Source organism: Kwoniella shandongensis, chromosome 9, assembly GCF_008629635.2.
Source record: "Kwoniella shandongensis chromosome 9, complete sequence".
NCBI classification, from domain to species: domain Eukaryota; kingdom Fungi; phylum Basidiomycota; class Tremellomycetes; order Tremellales; family Cryptococcaceae; genus Kwoniella; species Kwoniella shandongensis.
Window position 1 is genome coordinate 885,988 of NC_089295.1, and position 25,885 is coordinate 911,872.

A 25,885-nucleotide genomic window follows, 5' to 3' on the forward strand; every position below is an offset into this window, starting at 1 on the left:
CAAAAACCCGACATCGGTCTCATGTACAATGCATAACAAGACAACACACTGCACCGTGCCGCGACAGGTCATGACGCGCATCCGCCTCATTATAGGGTATATTCGACAAACACATCCGTCAATCTATCAATATAGAGGCAACGTCCACTCGCAAACTCATTGCGGTCTGGTCTCGTAAGCCGGTGGTGGAGGTGGCGGCGGATCATTCGGTGCTGTTTGCGATCTTCTCTTACTCTCGTCTGTAACTCCCCAAATGCCAACATCAGTAAAGTGCCGATCTCCTGAGCTCAATCACACTCACAAGCCTTGTAAGCCGCTTTCAGCGTCTCCTCTTTCTCCTTCTCCTCGACTCCAGGGGCAGGAGGTACAGGTGGTGCGGTCGCTGCAGGACGAGGAGGGACGGTCGGAGCAGGTGCGCTTGCGGTACTACTAGCAGTCTTGCTAGGTCCCGTCGCGGACGCTGAGGTCGATGTTGATGCTGAGGCTGCATCGCGTTGTTTAGATGCGGGAGTTTCAACTTTGACAAAATCTTCCTGAGGAGGTGCTTCGCCTTCTTTTCGAACTGATAGGAAAGCCTACCGGTGTGACGACAAAAGATCAGCATTTCTCCTCTTCACGACAAGACTTCGATGTTCGTGCCAGGGGTACATCATATCACTTGCGCAGACTCACCTCGCCCATATAACCCAAAGCAACAGCTCTCAAATGCAGTTTCTCCTTAGACAGACCTCCCTCCGCCAAGACCTTGTCGCAAGTCTCTCGGACCACGCTCTCCACTTCCAATTTTGCGCCCTTCCACAATGTCCGCAACCCTTGTTCCGAAGCCTGCTCTTCCAGCTTTCTCAAATCCTCAGGTGACATACCGCTTTGTTCTGCGAGTTGAAGTCGATCGAACACTGCTTTGAGTTCGAGCGCCGATCGAAGGGTCGAAACGGTATCGCTGACAACGTTGAAACTGCTCTTGGCCCCGTGGAACCAACCAAGAGGTGCGAATTGGGAAGATGCCTGAGGGACGAGTCAGTTGATGTCAAAGCTGAAAAGTGATGCTCGACTAACCATGTGCTGGGCAGACTTGGCTTGGTATGTCCGTCCAATTGCGTGGAGCAACTCGATACCGTAGCTTTCTTCTTTGAGATCTCTAAAAGCAGCGAAGCAATCCAAAGTCAGATTGTCACGGAATACACCCACGATGCGACCACTTACTCAGCTTCCAATCGGCAAATCTCCTACAAGTTCACCATCGGTATGATTCAGCTTACAACCACGAATTCGTAATGAAACCGCTAGCTGCGAACCCACCTTGAAGCTCGCTCCTACCAACTTATCTTCCGGTCCCTTCGCCGCCTCTGTAAAGATATTCAACTTGTTCGTCAAATGCACCGAAAGCTTCTCCACTCTCGCTCGTCTCGCTCTAGCCTTCTCTTCAGCGACAGCTCGATCACGCAGCATCTTCTTCTGCATCGCTTCGGGTGTGAGCATCGGTCGACCGCCGGGTCCCATCATCATGTCGCCGGCTTCTTGTTCGTGTTGTTGCTGGAAGGCATCTTTCATGTCCTTGCCTAGAAGTATTGAGTTGGCAATTCAGCTCCAGTTCCTCTGGCAGGATGACGCCTAACGGATCCACTCCCAGATACACAGACACCAGTACGTGAGTTACCAGTTGGCTTCTCTCGCACATATCTCGCATTCTCGCAGTCCATAGCATTCGCAACCAATTGTCGTGTCGCACTCACCGATACTGATAGTCCCAATGAAATCCTCAAACCTATCTCCTCCAAACATCTTCCCAAACACCTCTTCGGGATCCGCAAATCCACCTGCTGGCTCGGCGACACCACCGCCATTCTTCTGTCCAAACTCGTTGTATTTGTGTCGAAGTTCAGGATCGGATAGGACTTGATATGCGATGGAGATTTGTTTGAACTGCAGAGAAACAGGGTTAGTACTACGTCAATGGCAATCATGATGGCAGAACGCCAATTGTGGGAGCGCGTCGTGTACTCGTGGAGTCTTGATGGCAAAGCGGATGCTACACTCACTTTCTCTTCGGCATCCGGGTCATCCCGGTTCTATGAAGAGCCGATTAGCTTGCGCGCTCCAAGTCGCAGACGAGGGCCATGAAGCTTACCTTATCAGGATGCAGCTACACAATACGAGAAGAACTGACAGTCAGCTTCTACTCCTCAGAAGACGAGACACGACTACGACTATGACTATTTCGCAGCGATCGGTATCTTTTGCGCCAAGTCGCACCCACCTTGATTGCCAACCTCCTATAGGCCTTTTTCACCTCATCAGTCGTACACTGACTTCCTAATCCCAACACATCATAATAAGCCATATCGATAGGGTTCTTATCACTTCCTATACCCCTCCTCCCTCCACCTCCGCTCATACCGCCATTGTTGGAGGAAGTACCTCCTGAACCGAATGGATTTCCAGTACGCGAGTTGGTGTTGTTGCCTGAAGATGAGGAAGGTTTGGGCTGAGGGTGATTGAATAGGTTTTTACACCTTAGTGAAGTTAAAGTATCAGCTCAATTGATATACCTGTGTATGATGAACGAGCTCCATCAAATCACATATTAGGCCAGCATGAGTACTCACGAAGAACATCTAACTCTCAATGTTCCTATGAATGTAGGAGGTACGATGTACTCCTGTTGCGCTCTACATTGTGGACAGTCGACGGGGGTATAGTTCCCCCGTGGTCGGGAGTCGACGATCGTTGACATGGCGGATTGGGACCAAGATAGATCACAAGCCAAGTAGCGAGACTGTGCCGATTGTTGCCGTGGTTAACGCTTGAGATGTAGAAGGGTGTTATGGGGAGAAGTACGTTGTATTCACTCCGTCTTCAGTAGTTGGAAGTAAGTAAGAAAAGCGAGATCAACAACTGTCTGACGATTGATAACGTTGATAAACTCGCAACTGCTCGCTCGGTCGGTGGCGATGACGTCTCGCTCCGCTCTCGTGATTTGTGGCTCCCCGCGATTCTGACTTTGCGCTTGCCTCGCAGTGCAATGTGAATCCAACCATGCATGAACTCATACATTCACACTGGTCCGGACTATGACGGCCTATGCTCGCAATCAGGCTCAAGCACACTTACTGCCTCGATCAACTCGTCGCTGTTTACCTTTTCATATCGCTCTCCTAGACTAAAACAATATATACGAGTATTCCTGTCTATCCGAATTGTCCATGTACTCTCCGAGACAAAACCCTAAATCAAGCTATAGCTATAAACGAAAACGAAGACACAGTAAAAACCAACAAGACGAATGATGGTACACATACTGTACCATCCAAAACCTGGACAAATCTGTTCCAGTCAACAATTCCTACCCCTCTACACTCTTATTTTCCCCTAAGGCACCTAAACCCATCTACTCTTCTTCGCTGCTTTACTGGCTGAACTGAGACCCATCCCTTCTGCCGCTCTATGATATTCGTCCCCATCTCCACCTTGTCCGTCATCGTGATACGACCCATATGGATCTGTCGAATATTGTCCGCTCTGAGCTCGTTTCGCTTGTAAATACGGATCTTCTTTATATTCACTCTGTCCACCCAAGTTTTGTTGTTGTTGAGTTGAGAAGCTGCCGTCACCATTCGGTGATCCTAATGCTACACCCCATTCACCCGAAACCACTTGTCGTGACCCTCCAGCTCCTCCTTGAGATCGAGAGGCATATTCATCCTGTGGTGGTTGAAGAGTTTCCATCCTCTCTTGTTCGGAATAGAAAGGACTATGCTGTCTTGCCATCGCCGCAGCGGCCGCAGCTGCTGCTTCCTTTTCCTGTTGTGCTTTGATAGCTAGAGGAGAAGGTTTGTTCGGTTTATGACGATATGCCGGATCAACAGCTGCGTTCGCTGCAGCGCTCTCGGCAGCTGCCATCCGAGCGACCGCTCTACCACCTTTACGAGGTGTCTTCTCCTCACCACTACTGCTAGCAGGGGTCGTAGAAATGGGCTCTTCGACAGTCACAGGAGCTGTGTTCGACTGTTGTCCGTACGAGGCAGTTTCGTTACCGTACGTCTGGGAAGGTATAGGTTGACCATATTGATCGTAGTTGTAGTTGACGGGTGGTTGCTCGATCCCGGGCTGGGTTTGCCACCCTTGATCCGCGGGTGCAGGCGCACCGTACGCCTGTTGACCGCCGTTCGGATAAGTCGGACTCGTGGGATATCCATACCCCTTCTCGGCATGTGGATCCTGTGCGTGTGGAGTGGGTGCGGCATTCCGCGTCAAAACAGGAACAGGCGGTACGAGACCTTTCTCTGATAAGGGAGATTTGGCACCCCCCGCCGATGGATTTCGCGACGAAGAGACGGATGGTCGAGCGGATTTCGCCTCGTTCGCTTGTCGTCTTTTTCGACGTTGACGAGCTTCCCAAGCCTCCTAAAGCACGCGAACACGACTCAGTCAGCTGTCTCCTCCACGATCCATCCTCAGTCCGACTCAACAGGAGCGAAGAGACGGTCCGTTGATGCAAAGGAGGAAGCTTCCCACTCACCCGTCTCTCCCTCTTCTTCTTCTTACTTAACCACCACCACAATCCAAACGCCGCAATAGCCAAAGCCATACCACCAATCAACGCCGGAATGGCAATTGCCACGGGGAACCCTCCCGACTTTTTAGTTGAAGATGCACTCGTGGTGGAAGAACCTGAATCGTTCGCGACGACTGATACGGTTACGTAGGATTGACGTTCGACAAGTAAGGCTGCGGCGACGTTGATGGGGGCATCGGTGGGTTCGGGGAAAAGGAGAGAGAGGGTAGGAGTGGAAAGGAGGGGGTTGGAAGGTGCCATGGTGCTATGCAGGGCAAACATTAGTGTCAGTAATGGCTTCGTGGAAGGGCGTAGACAGAGATCGCGAGCATCTTCCTTGACAGGTTCGCGTTTTCCCAATCACCGCGCTGAGTGCCCTTCACCTCAAGACTCCCATACTTTAGGTGTCCGACTCATGCTTTACGTCTACGCGCAGTCGATTCGATTCGATCAAAGATGACAAACTCACCAATACTACTCTCCAGATATACGATCCACAAACAATAATTCAACTGGGACCAACCAATTCTCTTATAACTATTCTCGATACAATTACGCCTCGTCGTGTGCAATATGCAGTAGTACTGTCCAACGAGTGCGTACTTGATGCCAAAGCCCGAGTGGTCTGTGCGCCAAGTGTATTGTCAAGAGGAGAGGACGTGCAGAGGCGATGATTCGGGGTCGGGTTCGTGTGGGAACGCGTCGAAAGAGTGGAGGAGACCGCGACGAAAACAAAGTCCAACGAAAGAGAGAAAGAAAGAAAGAAAGAAAGAAAGAAAGAGATAGATGAAGAGATCAATAGCAAGAAAGAGGGATGAGAAAGACTACTGCCAAGTCAAATGTCCAAGCAAGATGCAACAATGCTCGATCGTGGGATGGATGGGATGTGCCAACGCAGCTTGCAACGATACTTTACAGACAAAAAGGACACAAACAAACAATCCCCCTCCCCCTCCTGTGCTCTTTCGGGGAAACAGGAACGGACGGAGAGAACGGAGGGAACGGGAAATATAATCCAGGGTCGACAAAAGTTACCCCGATTCTAAATTTGCCCTTTTACCAGTTTACCCCTTGTAGCAATTTAATATGGCATAAGGAATGTTGTGGTGGCAGACTGACTCTATCTATCATGGTTGCATGAGCAAAGAACGGTTCCAGATATCAGAACCCGAAATGTATGTCCTCCTCCTCCTTGATATACAGAAGGGGGAAGGATGAAGAAGTGGTTTATTGTAGAAAGGTGGATAAACGAATGTATGGAAATATATCCCATCCTGATTATACAAATGGAAATCAGCACACCATATTACGTAGCTGGAAGACGCGTCGAATACCACTCACACATTACATGACAATACGAGGCTCAGTGATGGATGTAGAGATCTGCACGAGAAGATGTCAGCTTATGCGCCCATGTCATCTATGCACAGACTCCACTTACACTCTTGTGGGGTAAGACAGAAGCACCGTTCACGTAAAGCTCATCCTTGATCGTCACGTCGTCTCCCAAGACAGTAATGTTCTCCACTCGAGTCTGCGAACGCGTTCAAACAAGTATTAGCCTTCTGCCTCGTCTTTCAATACCTTCTCAGACCTCTCACTCACCCATCGTCCGACATTGCTGTTCCATCCAACGATAGAGTTGGCAATCCATGCGTGATCTCGGACGACAGCGTTGGACATGATCACACATCGTTGAAGTCGGACACCAGGACCAATCTTGGCGTCAGGGCCGATAACGACGTTAGGACCAATGACAGCGGTGGGGTCAATATCGGCACTCTGTGAACAAGAACACATGTTAGCGTGATCGACAGTGATAAGGAACGCCAAGCTCACAGGGTCGACCATGACGTTACCACCATAGACCCATTTGTTCTTGGCGGGGTCAGTGAGCAACGGTGAGTGTTGAGAAGTCAAGTGGGAGAGGTAGAGACAGGTACCTGTAGTGATAGCAATGTCAGCGTAGCACGGATAGGCTGAGCGACAAGGTGACTCACCAGACAAGAAGTCCTTGGGTTGACCGACATCCATCCAGAATCCTTGCAGGTCGAATGAATGCAGTTGTTGGTCGGCAGCGATAGCGGGGAAGACCTCCTTCTCGATGGATGTGGGTCGGAGCTGTGTAGGGGAAGTAGAGCATCAGCGTGAGTCATGTAACATTAACATGTCACAATCGGGACAGTTGCGTTGCCGTGTGATGAGATGCAGTACGGTTGGGCCGAAATCCAACTCACCTCGATTCGGTCCAAAACGCTAGGGTTGAACATGTAGATACCGGCGTTGATCCTGTTTCCAACAAACTCGACCGGCTTCTCGACGAATCGGTCAATGACGGTAGATCCAGGCTTGGTCACAACGACACCGTAAGCTGAGGGTTCGGCGACCTTGGTGACCATGATGGAACCTTCGCATTTGTGGGCGAGGTGGAAGTCTCTGCGGGAGTGGAGATGTAGTCAGCACAATACTCAAAGATGCGATAGGAACAAGAACCTGGGTCGAGTATGTTTCGGCAATGATAGTAAGAGACTTTCCGACTCACCGGAAAGCTTCGAAGGGGTAGACACAGGTGACATCGGAGTTGAGGACGAAGAAGGGGGAGTCGTCTTTGCCCAAGATCTCACGAGCGAGTGCAAGAGGTCCGGCTGCGAAATGTCGACGGACGATCAGCACAGGTCCGCTTGGAAGAAGGGATGCTGAAGCTGAAGAAGTGAGGTTGTCTTGTTACGCACCAGTACCAAGAGGCTCGGTCTCGACGCTGAAGTGGATAGTGATCCCGAACTCTTCTTCAGTCTTCTTGAGGACTGAAACCATAACTTCGGGTCGGTAGTTGACAGCGAGAACGATGTCCTTGACACCGGCCTGTGAGATGGTATATACGCAATGACGATAGAGCGTGTTTCGGTAGTAGGGAGAAGAGGCCACGAATTCCAAAATAATGGTGCACGCGTAACAGATAACGAGGCAAGGTGTAGGTTGTAGTAGTAACGTATGAGGTGGACAGGATAGAGATCGAAGAGATCAGCAGCCATACTCTAGACAAGACGAGATCGCAGACACGCACCTTGACCAAAGCCTCGATCTGATGCAAGCTGTACGTTCAGCCCGTCAGTATATAGTGCACAAGCAGTGGAGCACGTCCACGCGTCGAACATGGTAGTTCAGACTCACATCATAGCCTAGCAGAGAATTAGGCTGTCAGCTCTCCTTCTTGTACCGGTCGCAAGACGAACAGCTCACCTTGTTACAGAACTCGACAAGGGGTTTGGGCCATGACAGCTGCATATCAAAACACGATCAGCCTAGGCTCTTCACGCAGTCTTAACGGCACGATAGTCGAAAGCAGCTCTCAGGTGAACGCCCACGCGCACAAGCGAAAGCGAGTTGGACGTGTATGATCGCTGATTGAGGTTGGCAGAATAGAGCTAGACACTCACGGTCAAAGGCCTGAGTCGGGTACCGAAACCACCAACGAGAATTAAAGCGTGTCAAAGGAGGAGAGTTAGCTAGGACGATACGCCGAGGACGTTGCCAGACGTGTACTTGTGCAGGATAAGAATACTTATCTTCATTTTGTTTTGTTTTGTTTTGGGAGGGTATCGGTGAGTTGATCTAAAGAGTGTGTGTGATAAGATTGAAAGGGATCAACAGAATTGTTGATTTGTAGAAAAAGAGGAATGTTAGCTGTGAGTTCGCGGTGGTGGTTGCGAGGTAGGTTAGTAGTCAGTACTGAGTAGTAGTAGTGTCGCTGCTACGTGGTGGTTGTGTTGCAGTGAGTGAGTGGTTTGACCCGAATAACGCTAAACAGCGTTTCAGGGTCTAGACCTCTCTCTCTCTTTTTCGCGCGTCGGGAAGTTATACTCACTGTATCGTATAGGGCATAGCAGCAACTGCCACTTGCGGGATCAATCAATCAATCAATCAATCCAGGGTTCAAGAGATCGAGGCACGTGTACGGGTACCACAGATAAAACGTGGATTATTTGTACCGATTAGTTTGTTCCATTTTATCCAGATTTATTTCAGATAACCGTCAGTGTCCAAGTGAAGCTTTGTCGAGCAGATGCAAGCTGGACTACGGTCAATCAATTTATTTTGATCTGCTCATTACTTGACCCCTACAAATCATCCTCATCACCTAATCACCTAATCACCTCGACGACTGACTCACCATGCGTATCGAGAAATGTTACTTCTGCTCCGCCAACGTCTATCCAGGACACGGCACCATGTTCGTCAGAAATGATGCGAAATGTTTTAGGTTCTGTTCGTCGAAATGTCACAAGAACTTCAAGATGAAGAGGAACCCCAGAAAGGTCAGATGGACCAAGGCTTTCAGGAGGTCGAACGGGAAAGAGATGGTTGTGGTGAGTGCGCCGCGTGCAGTATACAAAATCTGAGGACGAAAAGCTAACGGTATTATCTTTCTTTCCTCCTTCCTATCTCTTCATTTCTCACTTTTCTGTCCACTGCTTCATACCTATCTGTGTCATTCGCATCGACCTTTCTAATTCCCTATCTGTCTCTCCATCATTCCACTGTTGGTATGTCTCCCCCACCCACAGGACACAACCTTCGAGTTCGAGAAACGACGAAATGTTCCCGTACGATACGACCGAGAGTTGGTCGCGAGCACCCTCAAGGCGATGGAGCGTGTGTCCGAGATCCGAGCGAAGAGGGAGAGGGCTTTCTGGAAGAACCGGTGGGTGTCGTTGTTTACGTCTTACCCTTCACTCTCAATCAAAACACCCGATCTATTCTGTGTCATGGTACTACACCCCTCGACAATATTCCCCTCTTTGCATCGCATCATGTTTTGCCACAAGTACTAACGTCATACGAATTACCCCTGCAGAATGTCCGGAAATACCGCCAAGAACGCCCGAGACACAGCTCTCGATATCGAGAGACATCTGGAACTTGTCCAACCTCGAAAAACCGCCAACACAACAGCTTCTATCGCCGAAAAGGAGAAGATCAGAGAGAAACTCAAGGTTCGGGCTGCTGGAAAGAAGGCGATGGCCCTGCAGCAGATGGGAGAGAAGGGTGGCAAGAAGGGCAGGAAGGAATCGAGGTTGATCCCTGCCGAAGGTGGATCGATGGGCATGTCACTCGATTAAGTGGGAGTCGGAGTCGGAGTCCACGCTTGGACGAGGGTGGTCTCAGGGCGATATTAGGGATAATGTTGTATGATAGATGGGGTACACGACATGTACGATTGGCTCCGATACGAAGACTCACAGCTCAAAACCAATTACTGACTGACTAGCGACTAGTGACTGACGTATTACGTGTATTGACCTTTCAACTTGAATGAATCTGACATACATCTGCAATCAGTTGGAATATAGCATGACTGACACCTGAAACGATACGCTTGGACCACGCCTGATCGCTATCGCTACTCAGCTGACCAGTCGGTCTTCCGGCCTCTCTCACGCTGTACAGTACGTGCTTTCCCCTTGAAACACTGTGCCCCCCCTTACCCAAATATAGCCCCTCCCGATCACGCAGACCCCCAATCAAGCAATCCAAGTACGGAAACGGTCATGACGCCACTCCCCATTTCCCGGGAGCTGTGCGAAATGCATCAATGTCGTCTACTTTGAGATTCACTCGTTCGATTCTCGAGGTTGATACCAATTTGAAAGGGGATACAAATGTATATCCCAAAACTTTCACTCAAAAATCAATTTCGAACGGGATATGTCGACTGACTCACTATCGGTGAGGGATGCCCTCAGTCATGAATATATATATGTCTTATCAATGGTTCGATCAGAGGTTGCCAGCGAAAGGGCACGATCACGATTTGATCATTGGATCTCTAGGATTGCTTTGACTCTGGTTACGGAAGAACGTACCACCGCGGAGAGTCTCTTTTTGGTCACCAGGACGGTATAGCAAGGTCACTGAAAGCATAAGCAAGCGCGTCATATGGACCAAGAGGCATATCTGGTTACTGAGCAGATACAAATCATTCACGACATCGAGTCACACGACTGGCACAATCATCACGACCATGCATACTGTCCTATACTTCTCCACACAGCCTACCATCTAAGTCAAAGCTTCCCAATACACTCATTCAGGCTCTACAAAACCACCCCGCGTCTATGGCACACGGTACTTGGCCTCTCGCGCATCCATGATATTCTTGAGCGCATCCACCTTTTCGTCCTTTGTCGCATTGTATGCGATCTTGGCTTGGTTGAATGCTGCGGCGTACGAGGTGTTACATCAGCTCTGTTATCGGCTCTTTCAAGCAAGTCGTCTCCGTGACAACGGCAATCAATCTTCAATATTGCTTGAGGGAAATCGGTGCACTCACGGTTCTCGGGAGCTTTCTGGAATTGCTTGTAGATGATGTCGCGCATCTGGTTTTGCCGTAAACCGGGGTGCTGCAGAGTACGGTATATCAGCTGTTGTCTACCAAGAACATATATATCGGGCCAGGATATGATGGAAGTCTCCGAATGAATGGGAGGGGAAGGGGGCAAGTTACACGTAGCTTACCTCTTCTTTGAGAATTGGCATTTCTCGCTCAAGATATGCCTCGAAAGCAGCTTTGAATCGTCTCTGCGGGGTGTGAATGAGATCCGTCAGCAACTGTCTCCCCTTCTGACAGAGAGGAGCTCTGACTCACCTCGGGATGCGCATCGATGACGAGTCCGGCCTGGAATTACGATTTGTCAGCATAGGTTGCAACCGATACTACCAGCTCTGTGTGCGTTTCCCCATCTGCACCTTCCCCTGTAACATCCCTCAAATCTAGACCTTCTTTTCCCATTGATCACTATTCCGGCCAGAGCAAAACGCACCTTTGCACCTAACGCAGCCTTGTCCGTCTTCTGATTAACGATTTCCATCGCCTCCAACATCTCATCGATACCCTTTGCGCTCAACTCCACCACTTCCTCATCTTCGCCATCAGCACCCTTCGCCTTCCTCAGACCCAAGGGGTCGTTCAGACCGTAACCCGCCACACCCGTACCGGTAGGTGTAAGTTTGTCCCCTGCGGGGGCCTTCTTTTTCCCACCGGCTTTAGGCGCTGCTTTGGCTTTTGAGGGGAGGGCAGCTTCTTCAGCTGCGAGCAGGGCTTCTTTCTCTGCTTTCTTCCGAGCTGCAGCGATGGGCGAAGCGTTGGGTAGCGGGGACAAGCGGGTGAAAGAAGCGGGGGAACGAGGTGAGAGGGCACTCGCAGTGATCAGCACACACATTCCCTTGACAATCGTTCGTTCGTTCAAATCATACGGCACCCACCTTGCTCGGCGGCTTTAGCAGCAGCGGCCTCAGCTTTGGACGATCCTTTGGCTACAACGAGTCGACGAGTCGAACGGCACATCAGCAAACTTCCAGCTTTCATTGCCGCCATGACTGTAGCACCACCAGCGAGACGGATGGTATTGCTCACCTCCGTCTTTCCATGCATCAGCCTCTTTAGCCTCTTTCGCTTTCTGTTCGGCGGCCGCTTTCTTCTCCTACAACCGCGAAACCGAATCCGAATGGAAAGACAATCAGTCAGCTCCGGCTCTCCAACCGTTTCCATCCTTTTCGAGCATGTCGCAGATAGAATTACAACACCATTGGCACAACGTAGTACGCGGTACGCAGTACGAAGAGAGGAGCGTTACTAGCTTTAACGGCGTAGGGCGCGGCGCACTGGTCTCCGCAACACAACGCAACGTACCTCATTCTCGGCCTTCTTCGCTCGACCACCTTCTTTCTTTGCGTTTCCACCTTTAGGTGCCATGATTTGCGTTCTCTATCTCAAAAAGTATTCGACCAAAGTATGATTAGCTATAAATGCTCGTTGCTCAGGACCGTAATTGATGTCAATGTCACTGGGAGGAATACAGAAAGGAGCAACAAAGTAAACTAACTCATCACCCAACGCTGTCGTTCGTATAAAAAGTGGAGGTGGTCCATTCATACTGCTCTCCCAAGCGAACCCGACAATAAGAGAAGCCTACACCACTTCGGCCGATATCTGTCGTTCCACATTCTTTCCTAGCTACTACATGATCGTCACTCGTCTTCGCGCTGTGTTGATATGTATGCATTCATTGCATTGCTTGCGTTTATGTGATGTATGATTTATGACTTGTATATATTGTTGTGTTTCCTAGGTACTGAGCTATATAGATACAACTAATTCCCTTCACACCGGTAGTCTTCCCGGCTCGATCAGATGAAGAAGATCTGCTGCCCCTTTCTACACCCATCCTCGCCATCATCCACCTTCTTTCTCATCAACCGCCTCCCGCTACTTGGCAAACTGCCGCGCTAGCGCCTTCTGCCTCAACTCCCATTTCCTCCTTTCTTCCTCTTCCTCGTCCATCAAACCTAACACTAGATCGTCCGGTCCTCCGTCATCTTCCACCGCTCTTCGATATTCCTCTTCCCACCCTTCACCCCATTCCTCTTTATCCCTATCATCCTTCTCATCTCCTGCCAAAGAGCTTTCCGTGTTCGTCGTAGGGAGAACCCCGCTGCTTGGCGAAGAGTTTGAATTGTCCTCGTCGTCCTCAGGATACACTTCGATATCTCGCTCAGGACCAGAAGCGAACACTGCATCTTCCTCGAAACTTAGTCCGTTGGCCGTGATTTCGCTCTCCCGCCTTCGAGTCCGGATATGTTGTGCTCGAGCATATTCGCGTTTCACTCGATCAACTCCTTCACCCAAGCCCGCCGTGACCGATCTGATGGGTATCGCATGATGCCATTTCCCCCGGGAGGGATAGCCGTTCGGTAAACCAGGTAGCTGAGGTGAAAGACGAGGTTCGATCACCGAGTGAAGGGCTGACGAAAGTGGCTCATCGAATGACTTTGGTTCAACAGATGACGAAGATCTCGCTTCCACTTCGTGGCGGAAGACAAGTCGATGTGTTCGCGCCTCGACATCGAGAATGGAAAGCGGAGAGTACTCGTCAATGGGCCGTGCAGCGAAGAAATCAACCTGACGAGAAAGATAGATGGAAGTGGGTAACATTCTCGGGTTGATGCAATGGGTCTGGATCTCTGCCCTGGCAAGGGATCTACACATTCTTCTGTCAGTCATGATCGAGGTCACGGCGAATTACCATACTCACCTCGAACGAGATGAACCATTTCCCGACAGCTTTCGAGCTTTGCTGGGGTTCAGAAGCAGTGTCGTAATGTCCAATCCTGCCGGCAAAGTCCATTTGGCCTTGATCGACGACTCTGACCACAGATCACTCTGCTCCCCAAACGCCTTGTTCCGCATCATCTCGGTCAGAGCACTACCACGTCGCTGTAAGGAACCTGCCGAGACCACTGATGATTCTGCGTGATTGATCGCACGGAGATCAACTCTCGCCAGCTCCAGAATATTCACCGATGGTCTGAATATAGCGATGTCCTGGCAATAAAGATGACCTGAGACTGGATGTCGGCGATAATCGAGGAAACAAAAGGCTGCGCCGCTGTTTGAGACTATTGATGGTTGCTGGATATGGGTTGGGGTTGTATCGGTAGCAGTGCGTCCAGGTCGCAATCTTACGATCGGCATGATGACTGCTGAAAGAGGGTACATTTGCGAAGAATTGCTGATCCTGGGATTCGCGTGGGAGGCAGCCGTCGGAGGTCCTCCAGTTGGAGTGATGGGAAAGACATCTAGAAAGGGGTTTAGCGAGTACCAGGTTATGGAGTTTAGGTAACTCACGGACTGTGCCTTTAGACGTTCCCACCCCTACCCATCGACCTGCCTTATCCCAGCTAACCTCAGATACGCTAGCAGACGTATGACCCCTCTTCAGCTCATATACATGCCATACTTCGCCCTTACATTCACCGCGGATTCGCGATTTCAGCGCTCCAGCAGGTTGTATCTGAACGATGTGGAATGATCTACCGTCTGTTGGCGCAGCGAAGAGTTGGGTGCCAGTCGGGGAGAAAGACAGGTATGATACAGGATGCGGTTTGTCGTTTGATGATCGGCGTGGTGACCGAACATGAGAAGGAGTACTCTCCAGAGGGAGATGGGATGTTGAGGGCGGAAGTCGGAAATGGGCTACAGTCTCATATCCGGCGTGGGTGTCGGACTCGGCACCAGCGGCGGACGTTGATGGCATAGAAGTCGGATGTGCAGGCTTGCTCGTGCGCTTAGACCTTACTAATCTTGGGAACAAGTCAACGACTTTGATCCATTCTCCACCTGTCGGCGTTGTCGTGATTGTAATGTCTCCCAGAACACTGGATTCGTCCAAAGATCGACTTTCCGAGTCGAACGCCCCGTCACTATCAACACCAGCCAGCCCACCACTGCTTGAATCGTTCGGAGCGCTTTGTGCAAGCCCAGTGTTCCGAGCTTTACCAGCAGCCTTTGCACCCATCTTGAGGCCTGCCCATACGCCTCGAGCCACGCCACCACCAATCTCCACCGCAGATGCCAGGATCGCCGTTTGTTGCGAATGATCGGTAATTGATGACGTGCGTCTGGTTTTCTCCGTAAAAGCCGACGCCGCTTGAGCAGCTCGAAGCGATGACGCTGCGGTTACAATAGATCCCAAGCCGGTCGGCCCAGGAGCATGAGGTGCGTCGTTTGTCGCGAATGCGAGAAGACGACCGTGCAAAGCAAGGACGGGGAGCTGGGTACGAGGGTTGACGGGGAGCTCGGTGACCGGAGAGCACAGTGGCGAGAACGTGATTGGGTCATAAAGGTGGACAGTTGGTGTTGGATGTGAAGTGGACTATCAAATGCGTCAGCGTCAGTCATGGCAAAACCATGTCGACTCACCACTGCTATCGCCCGAGTTGTGCTGTGGACCGCAGCCGCCGTGCCAGTACCCAATTCTATTCTCCTTATGGCGATTCCTGTTCTTAAGCTGACGATGACCAAAGCCAAGGCGCCGAGGGCTGAGCTCCTAGCCGCGAGAGTGACGGTGATTATCGCCACAAGCGGACCGCGCTCTTTCCAATCCGCCGTCCTCTCCAATAGCCTGGCACATAACACCTGCTCCACATTCGAAGAACTGCTTACAGCGGGTGTTAAGGAAGGACTTGATCGTATTGTTTTGCCGTCATACAGGATGGTGGGGATTGAGAGTACCTCTTCGGGAGGCGGAAACGTCTCGGGAACATGTGGATCATCGGGTATGACACTGCTGGTTGTAGTAAAGATCTGAAGTGCGTGTCTCTTTCGCCAAACAAGAAGTAACGGGCTGCAAGCGAGTTTCGGTCAGTCATGGGGACGGAAACGCATCAGTTGTCCGGACCTACGCTTTGCCCCTTCCGTCATCTAAATCTCCTTCTTGCCACACCGCCTTTATACCTTCTGCACCTGGTCCGACCTCTTCGCTAACCTTTGGACTTTCGACAAACGCGGTTGGCTGCTTGCTAGGTGAGGTGGGGAGGAAACCCTTCAAAGTGGGAATGCCGGGAAGAGAGGAGAAGTGTGACATGATCGGACTAAGTAATGAGTTGTTGCCATCGCTATATCAGAGAAAAACTACTGTCAGTAACCCTTGACGTACGCGCTGTAATATAGAAGTACACCAACCTAACATCTAGAGCTGGACGCGAGACCATTGTCAGCATCCATCCGCTACTTGTAGAAGACCAGTGTTACTCACGTATACCCTTTCTTCTGATCTTGCCACTCGAACTTGTCGCCGCCCTATTTCCTCCAGGCCTCCCGGTTTCCCTCCCGTCGGATTGCAGTCGCCTTTCGTGGTCGACATGGTCCGACAAGGGCATGAAGGGTACGCTTAGGAGGTTTGATCACGGATGGATCTTCGTCCCAGTGTGAACAGTAGCGGTCGTCTGGGTCAGCTGAAACGGTGAGATATGGGGGAACGGTGAGAGAAGGAGTGAAGGGGATCAACGATGGGGTTGTGTCAGCAGCTAACCACAGGGATTCGCAATGTCGGAGAAGGTGAGTACTCACGATGGAAGGTTGTGATAAGAGAGAACGATGGTTGGTGCTATGTAAGCAGAATCAAAGTTCGATAGATGAGGGAGACACTAAATGCCGATTGGTGATGCCGAAACGATCCAAAGAATGGATATGGTGAACCTTGTCAATGAGATTCACTTGTCTGTCTGTCCGATGTGGTGGCAACACGAACGACACGTATAGGATGAATGATATTGTAATTCGGGAATCAGCTGATAAGGGAACGCGCGTTGGTCGGCTCGGGATGTCAAAATCCGAGTTGGGGGAAGGGATGCAGCGTGATTGTGTGTGTATGAATGAATGAATGAATGAATGAATGAATGAATATGCTCGAGTATGGATGAGGTTGGGTCTATGTTGATGGTAGTGATAGTGATGATGATAACAAGACGGGATTCTGATCGACTCACTGTGTCGGACGCTCGGGAACGTGTCTGACCGGTTATAGAAGCATCCCCAATGTGGCAAGTGGCAAACGGAAGGGACCGACCGACGGGTGGCAACAACAACAACAACAAACCGCAAAAGGTCAGGGCATGTCGTCATACCCCCCGCTTGCTATATCAAGGATAGATAAGAGCTTCAACTAATATAAGATTGAAATCAACGCAGATATGAGTTACATGAACGTCTGTCATCAACGGTCATTCAACCTCTGTTGCCTGAAGTGATACGAAGGGATCACGAATGCAATATCTTAGCGCGATTGCTAAGGCAATTTATGACTAAATCCATTTCCACCATAGCCCTAGACCGAATCGGATCACACCGAAAATCAGAAAACAGGTGCGACAGGAATACGATGTGCATTGATCTGACACGACGTACTATACCGCTGTTCTGAGGAGAACGTACGTGGGATAAGAGCATTGCAGCTCGAGAGCTCCTTCTCCCTAGCAGTCATGAGAAGGGCACCCGGTGAAAGCAGGAAGTAGGATCTAGTCCCAAATTTCATGTTGTGTTCCTGTGAGAGGGTTAGGGGAGAGACGACTGGCTTGGATCACAAATGTGTCCCTTCCAGTATTTGCAGCATTGGTGATAACTGTGGCAATCGGCACCTTGTTTCACCTGCAAATCTCCCAAGGTGCGGTCGTTCGCACCAGGTGCCAGATGTTTCCCTCATATCTTGTAGGTGACGAATATGATCATAATGGTCAAACTCTATTCAAGTCCGCTCTACTCAACCATACAGACGCACGGTAGTCTGCAATCAATCTCGTCGGGCTGAATAATAGACTACGATAGGCCTACGACACAGCCACATCGTTTGTTTTTGACGCTTGTTATTCCTCAATGCCAACTCCGGATGATCCAAATGCCGTTTCCTTCCAATATGGCGCGACCGACGTCACAAGCTGTTTCGAAGCGTGCAAGACCTACCCCTTGGTCGTTTTCAGTCCCGCCCGACAGCCCTATTGTGCCTGTTACACCTATCAGCTGGAGGGCAATGGGGAAGAGGTGATTTGTGACTTGTACACCTCCGCCTATCGATTTACGCATGATCCGATTTCCCAAGCATCGAGCTTGGCAAGGAGGAGATCGTCGTGGGATAAGTTGAGAGATCGGTGAATGATTTGTGTCCCGCACAAGGAACAGCTTGTCGGATCTCTAGATCAGATTCTTATGAGGTGAGTAGCGATCCAACGTAATGAAGTGGTGTTTGGCTGAACGTTGCGCTTGTTGTTCGATTGATACAGTACCTTGACGTCAGCTTCGAGCTCGGTGAGTGTGCCTTTTCTTGAAGGAAAGCCAGAAGAAGCTAATCCTCCTCGCAGAGAGCTGTGGAGGATGTTTGAATGGAGAATTTCTCGGCAATGCCACTTTGAGTGGTTTGGAGTGAGTACAAGCCTGCCGGACTCAGCGCTTGATCGTGAACAAACCGAGTGCTGATCGCTGCCATGTCTCGTCAGCTGCTCCACTTTGCCTGGTATCGCACAGAACGCCGTCACATGCACTGCGGGACAATGTGTCGCGTACGCTTGTAGAAAGGGGTATAATCTTGTCGAGGGAGTCTGCGTTTAGAACAGGGGGCTAGTGCACGTCCTGACATAGTGACAAGTGATTGAGGGCTTTAGTACTTGCTTTTGTTGGGATTTCCTTGTGATCGATTATTTGCATGCACCTGCAAGCATCCTGATATCTATCATCAATGAAGTTTGTGGAAGGGCTGTTAGTAGACCACCTTCCGATCATTGTCCCGCTCTACCGGCCTTGGACGCGTTGATGGTCGCTTCGCTTGTCGAGCCCTAGCGCCTGGTTTCAGCCAGCTCCTACTTTCCCTTAGCAATTGAAGCATATGTGTGGATCAGTGCGCACGGATCCATGTATAAAATTTTGGTACTGCGAGTCGATCCTTTATGGATGGGATTGACCAAGCGAGCTATTGCCCAAATGAGAAATATATATATATGGATGGGACACTTTCCTTTCCTCACCAAAAGCATGCCAAGCAAGCTGAAACGAATCACCCTACCGCTCGGACCACCTTATCTTTCCCTGTCCTCTCCCCTTGCCTTGCGTTACCCTTGCGTAATTACTGAAAGTGTACCTTGTTTTAGCGTCGTTCCTGAGATTCGCCGCCAGTTTAATTCTTGCTTTTGCCACCCAAATAGTTTGGGACGTGACTTGTTGCCCGCTGGGAAAAAAATGTACAAAAAGAGTTTGAGTCTTAGTCTTGGTAGGCTATGCGTCGACTGCATACGTTGTCTGCTGTATATGGTAGTAGTATGGTATCCAGATGCAATCAAGTGGGGAGAGAGTGACCCGTACTTGACAGTTGGATGTGCCGATCGCACTGACCTGGTCATCATACAACAAAAGGGACAAGGAGAAGAGATATGAAACGGAAATGGTCCGAGCTCATAACAAGGGGTTTTGTTCATTAGCTCCTTTGCTCCTTTGTCAGAGGAGACTTGCCGCATCGAGCATGCATATGCACATTATATGTATAGTAGCGTGACCGTAACATAGTTAGTTGCATGTTGCATAGCAGTGCACAGATCTCTCTTTGTCCTTTCTGCAGTACACAGTACTCGTAGTCGAGTCACGGTTCGCCACCAAGAAACACCCCGCCCAAACTCCCATTTCTAGTTTCCCATTGTCACTGCTCATTCACCTCATCCATTCATTCCTCCTTCTCTTTTATAACAACTTCCATCTTGTCGAATACGTTGACTGTCATTCACACTACATAGTATAATCACGTTGATATATCTCGCATCACACACTCATTCTAGTCACTTTACACTCAACAACAACACCATCACTCAACATGTCTGCCGAGGAAGTCAAGCCCGTAAGTCCTCTGCCTCTCGCCATGTCTCGGTCTCGTCGAGGTGGCCCATCCATCCATCCTTTAATCTACACTTTGTCTTATCTCGCCCTACTTGATGTTCCAATCACGCTTGAACGATGGAGGGAGAGTGGTGGGTAGCGAGGGTACTGCCAAACAAAGCTCTTGTCAACCGGGTCCGGGCGCGGATAGCCTCCTAGTCCACGAGACTGGATATGACCCGCCATCATCAATTCGCACTATTCATTGTGACATCCACTCCTACCTGGGATGGTGACCCTGTTCGCGCCTTCCTAGCTGGCATAATCACTCAACACCACAACCGACCATTCACTCTATCCTGCCCGCCTTCTGCATAGGTCTATCATCTCCTTCCACATCCGTGATTCCCTTTTACCTTTCTCGAGCTTTCCATTCCCAACTCTTTTCGCACACATTTCACCGTTTGTTTCCACCTTTTTGAGCATTGTAGTACACGTCTGCACGACACCGAATCTAGAGCTAACGAAAAACCAATCCCTTCTGCACCTTTTATCCAACTTAAACGACCAACTCGCACGTCCCTCCTTTCGCAAAATGGCTCTCCTCGACTTCATTCACTCTGCCACCCACTCTGCCCCTGGACCTGTTCCCGCACTGGAACAACCACCCGCTGTTGAACCCGTCGAAACCGTCGTGGTCGATTCGGAATCCGTTGATGACACCGTCCCCAAATTTATCTCTCAACCTATCTCTGAACACGCGACTGAACCCGAAATTGAAACCCCTTTCACGGAACAGACTCCCGTCGAGGCCGCCGCTGAGACCGTCCCCACTCCTGAGGAAGTCAAGGAGACCCTCAAGCCTGAGGCTCCTGCCACTGAGGACGTCGCCGCCACCACTGTCGTCGAACCTCTCGCCGATGACGTGAGTTGCTGGAGGTCTGTTCGTGTCTATCTTTGCTGATCATGTTCGCACTACCTTCTCCCTCCTTCACTACCTCAAATTCACCTACTCAATCTGCTCCTGACTGTGATGTGTCTCTATCTCTCGCCAACAGGTCAACAAGCAACCCACTGTCACTCACGCCGAAGCTGGCACCGCCCACACCGATGCTGAACCCGCCACCAAGGTCGACGGCACTCAGGCTGACAAGCCCGTCGAGGAAGCTCCCAAGGTTGTAGACGAGACCCCCAAGTCCACCGAGACCAAGGAGGAAAAGAAGGAAGAGAAGAAGGCTGCTGTTAAGGTAAGCTTGAACCTCATCGTTCTGTTCAAAGTCACGTCTAACCTCGATTGCAGGAGAAGGTCGAGAAGACCAAGTCCGAAGGCAAGGGTTTCTTCGCCAAGTTCTTCGGTAGCAAAGACAAGTCTCCCAAGAAGGAGAAGAAGAAGACTCCCAAGGTAAGCTTCATTCCTGCTCGTAACGGAAGGTGTTATTGACATTCCTCTCAGACCGAAAAGGCCGACCCCACTCCCGAGACTGCTGCTGTCGTTCCCGTTACCGAGACCGCCGCTCCGGTTGCCGAGTCATCCGAGGTGGCTGCTGCTCCCGAGGTTACCCATGTTGCTGCCGTTGAGCCTACACCTGTTGCGGCGCCGGAGCCTGTCACCAAGGAACCCGTTGTTGCTGAAGCCCCTAAGGAGGCGTGAGTGGACATTTTCTTTCATCTGCCTGCTTATACTCAGGCCATGTTCGTAGTGAGACTGCTGTCGCCGCACCTTCGGAGACCCCAGCTGAGGCGTCCACCACCGAGACTGCCAAGGAAACTAAGGAGGAGGTGAGTAATACCACATTCTGATGCTTTGTATCGATACTGATCTCACCTCAGACCTCCAAGCCTAACCTCAAGGCCAACCGACGGCTCTCCGCTCGAATCGGTGACATCTTCAAGATCAAGAAGACTCACGGTCCTGCCAGCCCAAAGGAGGAGTCACCTAAGGAAGCCACCGAGACTTCTGCTACTGAGACTGCTCCCGCCGTTGCTTCTGAGGCTCCCAAGCTTGAAGAGCCTATCGCCTCTGAGCCCTTGAAGCTCGAGGAGGAGGTGAGTGCGGAAATCCACCTAGTCAACATGTGAAGCTCATCATTTGGTGCATCTCCCAGCCTAAGCCTTCAGCTACCACCTCCGCTGCTCCTGCCGTCGCCGCCTCGGCTTAGATGTCTCTCCTTCCTTTCCACTTTGATGTTCCATGCCGTTTCTTGTTTACTACTATTTACATATCGTCCCCTAATGTGAGAGCCTAATTTTGTCTTTGGCTCGACCGCTTTTCGATTTGATGTGCATGTCTATACTTTGACTTGGTCTGGGCTCCGTGCCACCATTCCTAGCTTCTTTTAGCCACTGCGTTGGCCCTATATGTCGTTTGTGTGTGATGCATGGCTTGACGATTAAAGGTTGAAAGAACGAGGCATCATCGAGGTGGTCTTCGCTCGAATACATGTTACGTAATAAGACTTCTTAACCTCCACTGTTTTCACTCGCACTTTCAACATTTTTCCGCTCAACGTCGCTGTCAAGTCGATTTCTTGATTCATCCATACTGAAAACAGTACAGCAAACAGCTATTCAGCGATCTATCAAATCACAATGGCACCCAGATCAGGAGCAACATCAACATCACGAGTTTCCGCTCACCGAATCGGTTCTTTGTTATTCTGTCCGGCATGCGGGACATTATTAGATTTACCGAAAGATGATCAGGATGAAATTGCTTGTCATCAATGTGGAAGAAAAGAACCTGCTTCGTGTGAGTACAAACTTTTTCTTCCTCCTCGTGCTTCGATGGTTGAAAGTACAATACCACCCTCCTGATCTCATGACTCGTGATCAGGGGATTGAGTATGGAGAGAGAAGAGCTGACGAATTACTTCGCATCGTGCTTTTAGCATACGAGAACTTGGCTACTAAGACATATTCGTCGCCTAACGCTTTCCCAAGTGCATTGCGAAGTAAAAGAGATTTGGTGCAGAACAAAGTGGACGGTGGAGAAGCTGCGAAGGGTAGAGATCCAGTCGTGAGTTTTGCGCGGGGCATAGCTTCACCCTTCGACTCCCACATCATTCTTCGTCATCACGATGGTCGACGTCTATCCGATCATGATCGTGTCATTCTCACGCCTTGAACAACGATCCGCCCTTCCCAACAGCTGGTGGTACACCGAGCGATATCACCGGAACAGAGCTGATCTTATCCCTCCACCCAACCCCATAGGCCCAAGAGAAATGTCAGAAATGTGGTCATATCGGTCTCAGTTACAAGGAGATGCAACTCCGTTCTGCAGATGAAGGAAGTACAATCTTCTACAAGGTGAGTTGGGGTCGTCCTCGTCTGATCTCATCTCTGGTGATGCAAGTGGCAGAGGCGAGGTTTTCTGGGATGTCATCGTTCATCTTTTCGGATGAGAGTTGTGCTGATCATGCATTATACGTGATGTTCTGTAGTGCTTGAATTGCGGTGATCAGACTTCGACAAACAACTAGTCGGCGCTCGCACGCCTCGACGGAACGACGACGATCCTTTTACTCTCAGCCATTGTACGCCAATCAATATCATTGTAACAACATTATAATCCAGCATCTACTGTACATGCATCTTGATACCCCCTTGGATCTCTCATATCTCTCTAATTATAATATGATATCACTTTAACGGATTTACACTCCATTTATTCTCGAGCTCTATTCGACCCTTGACCGCCTTCCTTCTCATCCTCCTTCTTCATCTCCTCCCATTTCTCTTTCATCATACTTGCCTGCTTCGTCTTCCGTTGTCTGAACACTGTTATACCCAACAACGTCATGAAAACGACCATCCAACCGAGGTTTACGGCGAAATTCTGCACGAGATGGTTCTTCGTCGCGAAGATGATACATTTCGCGCCGTCGACTAGCGTATGCAGGTGAGACGATCAGCCCATGCCATGCGGAGAGATTTGCAAAGCAGGGAGGATGAATGTATGTCAAAGCCTTGAAGTGGTGTGAAGGAGGGGACTCGTTGACAACTCACCAGAATTCCAGATAGGCAGGAAGTAACTGAGAACATAACAACGATATCAGCCTTTGCTCGTGCTTCGCACCACACCCATGCTGTACTTGTACTCACCCATATCGATAGAATGTCGCCGCATCCGCAATGTCTATGAACGCTACTGAGACCTACGTACGAGTGACACCAATTCGCATCAGCGTACTATTCTCCAACTTATTTCCAGCCTTGTCAATGTCAGCTGAGCTGCACTCCACTTACATTGATAATGACCCAAAATACTAGGAAGAAAGGGAAGAACGGTCCCAACCAGAGATAAACCGATTCCATGACGAAACCAAGTGCCGACATGGTGATCCAGTTCAACATCCAATATACGACGAAACCGCCCTTGCCAAATTCTCTCGAGAAGTTGACGAGGAAGGCGAGGGATATCAGAGAGTAATGGAGCGACAGCCAGAAGTATGCTAAGTGAGTAAGACATTCATTGTCAGATGTGTGTACATGTAGTACTGTGTGGTGATGAGCGTCAGACTCACCGACAAATGGGATAAGGATCTTGACCAATACTTCGGACCCCATGGTCAATTGCTCTTGGATCAGAGGAAGACCCTTCGTGTTCCATGTGACCGAGATGAGGAAAGTGAACTAAACGCGGGCGAGGTCTCATTGTCAGCTTTGGGTGTGATGCTTGCGGCCCACTATGCTAAACTCACAATGATCAAGTAGATCGTACCGACTGTCGTCCCAGCGATACCCTGATGATGCGGAGAGGCGAAAAGTAAGTTTCGCCACTCACCCTACCTCGTGAGCGGTGCAAAAGACGACTCACAGCAAGTTGATCAAACGGTCTCAAATTATGCAAATTATAGCTAAATGGCGCTACTACCGCCCCCGCCTCTGCACCAGTGGTCAAGACCGCCGAAGCGTTACCCAATGCCAGGATCTGAGATGAGAGCTCGGTCGCGGCGGATAAGCCGGCTGATGTCATGAGTTGGGTGGTGAGCCGTGAAACGTATTGTCCTGCAGCGTAGAAGTTTCGCGCTTCCTCGTAGAGGAACGTCATCGCTCCGGTGGCTGGGGGAAGCAAGGTTTATCAATACGACCTCATAAGAACGGAGTGGATGAAAGGAGATGCGGTCGGAGACATCACAACAGGAAGATGTCAAGTGGAATGACGTCGATATGAGGGATGTCGAGAACTAGCGCTAGTCTATGAAGCAAAAGAACTCACGTTCCCACATTGTCCCTTCTGTCAGGCCTGCCCAAACACCACTCGTCGCGTTCGCATTGACGATGACCACCCCCCAAACATCCTGATTCAACACTCTCTGCGTTGCATACTCGAATGGATCCAACCCTTGTCCACCAGGCGTCACTCTCATCATCTGCAAAGTCGCTTGATCGGCCTCATACCAACCTAAATGGGGCTGGGTCTGCATAGCCTTCGACACGGCTTGACGTAATGCCAGTCCGAGGATGGCAGGATGGGGAGAAGAACCGACGGGTGAGGCTATCGTGTCGAGCAAGAGGAGTTCGATGGAGAAGTGATCGGCACGAGGTATTTGCTTGTAGTATGATCCTGCGCAATGTCAGTGGGTTCGTCTCTAGGGGTTAGGGATACGACCGCGACACGAGGGACGGGATCACTCACCAAAGTATATAGATAAGAAGAGGAACATGAATACAGTGATCATACCAAATGTCTACATCGCGAAGAAGACACCAAGATCAGCTCACAACTCCTCAAGACTCTACACTTGTCAAGCATAGCTGTACATACCATGAAAGTGAGCTTGGCCCATTCTCGCTTCGCTTTGAAGAGATCGACAGAGAAAAAACCGACTCGAGGTTTCCCATCTGGAGTCTCCTTAGACGTGAAGACATCCTTGATCGAGGGGCTTGTCGAACTTGGCGACATGGTGGTCGGCGTGAAGTATGGACTACGTCCTGAGTATCTTTGAATACCGATTGATCTTTCGCTCTACTTGACCTTTGTATCGCACTGCTGAACACAAGGCAGGCGGATATCGGAGTCGGTCTATCTGACTTGTTATTCGAATCCTTCAGTAAATCAGGAGTGCCAGATCAAGAAAGTGTATGATACTGTCCTGTCTCCAAAAACCAAAATCGATTACATCGTCAACTGAGTG

At 50.1% G+C, this 25,885-nt stretch overlaps 11 protein-coding genes across 11 annotated transcripts; 4 read left to right on the forward strand and 7 right to left on the reverse strand.

Moving 5' to 3' along the window:
- Positions 1–156: 156 nt before the first annotated feature.
- CI109_105238 (uncharacterized protein) lies at positions 157–2,734 on the reverse strand (the record flags this gene model as incomplete). The annotated part of the gene is made up of 11 exons (XM_032003262.1): positions 157–239; positions 302–575; positions 673–1,005; positions 1,057–1,138; positions 1,204–1,226; positions 1,300–1,559; positions 1,734–1,923; positions 2,040–2,069; positions 2,129–2,143; positions 2,258–2,513; positions 2,607–2,734. 11 exons carry the CDS (start codon positions 2,732–2,734, stop codon positions 157–159), a joined length of 1,674 nt encoding a protein of 557 aa, XP_031862584.1.
- A 644-nt stretch (positions 2,735–3,378) lies between these two features.
- Positions 3,379–4,837, reverse strand: CI109_105239 (uncharacterized protein; the record flags this gene model as incomplete). The annotated part of the gene is made up of 2 exons (XM_032003263.2): positions 3,379–4,404; positions 4,520–4,837. 2 exons carry the CDS (start codon positions 4,835–4,837, stop codon positions 3,379–3,381), a joined length of 1,344 nt encoding a protein of 447 aa, XP_031862585.2.
- A 1,062-nt stretch (positions 4,838–5,899) lies between these two features.
- CI109_105240 (mannose-1-phosphate guanyltransferase) lies at positions 5,900–7,840 on the reverse strand (the record flags this gene model as incomplete). The annotated part of the gene is made up of 11 exons (XM_032003264.1): positions 5,900–5,938; positions 5,997–6,089; positions 6,161–6,337; positions 6,395–6,498; positions 6,556–6,676; positions 6,793–6,991; positions 7,098–7,200; positions 7,288–7,417; positions 7,620–7,647; positions 7,727–7,734; positions 7,796–7,840. The coding sequence occupies 11 exons, from the start codon at positions 7,838–7,840 to the stop codon at positions 5,900–5,902; spliced, it is 1,047 nt and encodes a 348-aa protein (XP_031862586.1).
- Positions 7,841–8,727: 887 nt separating this feature from the next.
- Positions 8,728–9,675, forward strand: CI109_105241 (uncharacterized protein; the record flags this gene model as incomplete). Its single annotated transcript, XM_032003265.1, has 3 exons — positions 8,728–8,922; positions 9,121–9,257; positions 9,411–9,675. The coding sequence occupies 3 exons, from the start codon at positions 8,728–8,730 to the stop codon at positions 9,673–9,675; spliced, it is 597 nt and encodes a 198-aa protein (XP_031862587.1).
- Positions 9,676–10,669: 994 nt separating this feature from the next.
- On the reverse strand, positions 10,670–12,308 carry CI109_105242 (uncharacterized protein; the record flags this gene model as incomplete). Its single annotated transcript, XM_065967620.1, has 8 exons — positions 10,670–10,773; positions 10,887–10,956; positions 11,072–11,134; positions 11,202–11,231; positions 11,377–11,678; positions 11,819–11,869; positions 11,970–12,036; positions 12,246–12,308. 8 exons carry the CDS (start codon positions 12,306–12,308, stop codon positions 10,670–10,672), a joined length of 750 nt encoding a protein of 249 aa, XP_065823692.1.
- A 513-nt stretch (positions 12,309–12,821) lies between these two features.
- CI109_105243 (uncharacterized protein) lies at positions 12,822–15,978 on the reverse strand (the record flags this gene model as incomplete). Its single annotated transcript, XM_032003267.2, has 5 exons — positions 12,822–13,593; positions 13,648–14,191; positions 14,241–15,267; positions 15,315–15,738; positions 15,797–15,978. 5 exons carry the CDS (start codon positions 15,976–15,978, stop codon positions 12,822–12,824), a joined length of 2,949 nt encoding a protein of 982 aa, XP_031862589.2.
- A 31-nt stretch (positions 15,979–16,009) lies between these two features.
- CI109_105244 (uncharacterized protein) lies at positions 16,010–16,273 on the reverse strand (the record flags this gene model as incomplete). Its single annotated transcript, XM_065967621.1, has 2 exons — positions 16,010–16,089; positions 16,150–16,273. The coding sequence occupies 2 exons, from the start codon at positions 16,271–16,273 to the stop codon at positions 16,010–16,012; spliced, it is 204 nt and encodes a 67-aa protein (XP_065823693.1).
- Positions 16,274–17,622: 1,349 nt separating this feature from the next.
- Positions 17,623–18,494, forward strand: CI109_105245 (uncharacterized protein; the record flags this gene model as incomplete). Its single annotated transcript, XM_032003268.2, has 6 exons — positions 17,623–17,671; positions 17,731–18,037; positions 18,085–18,100; positions 18,170–18,194; positions 18,248–18,308; positions 18,383–18,494. The coding sequence occupies 6 exons, from the start codon at positions 17,623–17,625 to the stop codon at positions 18,492–18,494; spliced, it is 570 nt and encodes a 189-aa protein (XP_031862590.2).
- Positions 18,495–20,340: 1,846 nt separating this feature from the next.
- CI109_105246 (uncharacterized protein) lies at positions 20,341–21,904 on the forward strand (the record flags this gene model as incomplete). The annotated part of the gene is made up of 7 exons (XM_032003269.1): positions 20,341–20,670; positions 20,804–20,992; positions 21,046–21,147; positions 21,199–21,392; positions 21,446–21,524; positions 21,576–21,791; positions 21,851–21,904. The coding sequence occupies 7 exons, from the start codon at positions 20,341–20,343 to the stop codon at positions 21,902–21,904; spliced, it is 1,164 nt and encodes a 387-aa protein (XP_031862591.1).
- Positions 21,905–22,334: 430 nt separating this feature from the next.
- On the forward strand, positions 22,335–23,227 carry CI109_105247 (uncharacterized protein; the record flags this gene model as incomplete). Its single annotated transcript, XM_032003270.1, has 4 exons — positions 22,335–22,494; positions 22,634–22,761; positions 22,959–23,054; positions 23,189–23,227. 4 exons carry the CDS (start codon positions 22,335–22,337, stop codon positions 23,225–23,227), a joined length of 423 nt encoding a protein of 140 aa, XP_031862592.1.
- A 185-nt stretch (positions 23,228–23,412) lies between these two features.
- On the reverse strand, positions 23,413–25,653 carry CI109_105248 (uncharacterized protein; the record flags this gene model as incomplete). Its single annotated transcript, XM_032003271.1, has 10 exons — positions 23,413–23,633; positions 23,754–23,779; positions 23,850–23,902; positions 23,994–24,199; positions 24,272–24,380; positions 24,449–24,490; positions 24,565–24,809; positions 24,967–25,314; positions 25,387–25,438; positions 25,516–25,653. 10 exons carry the CDS (start codon positions 25,651–25,653, stop codon positions 23,413–23,415), a joined length of 1,440 nt encoding a protein of 479 aa, XP_031862593.1.
- Positions 25,654–25,885: the final 232 nt, after the last annotated feature.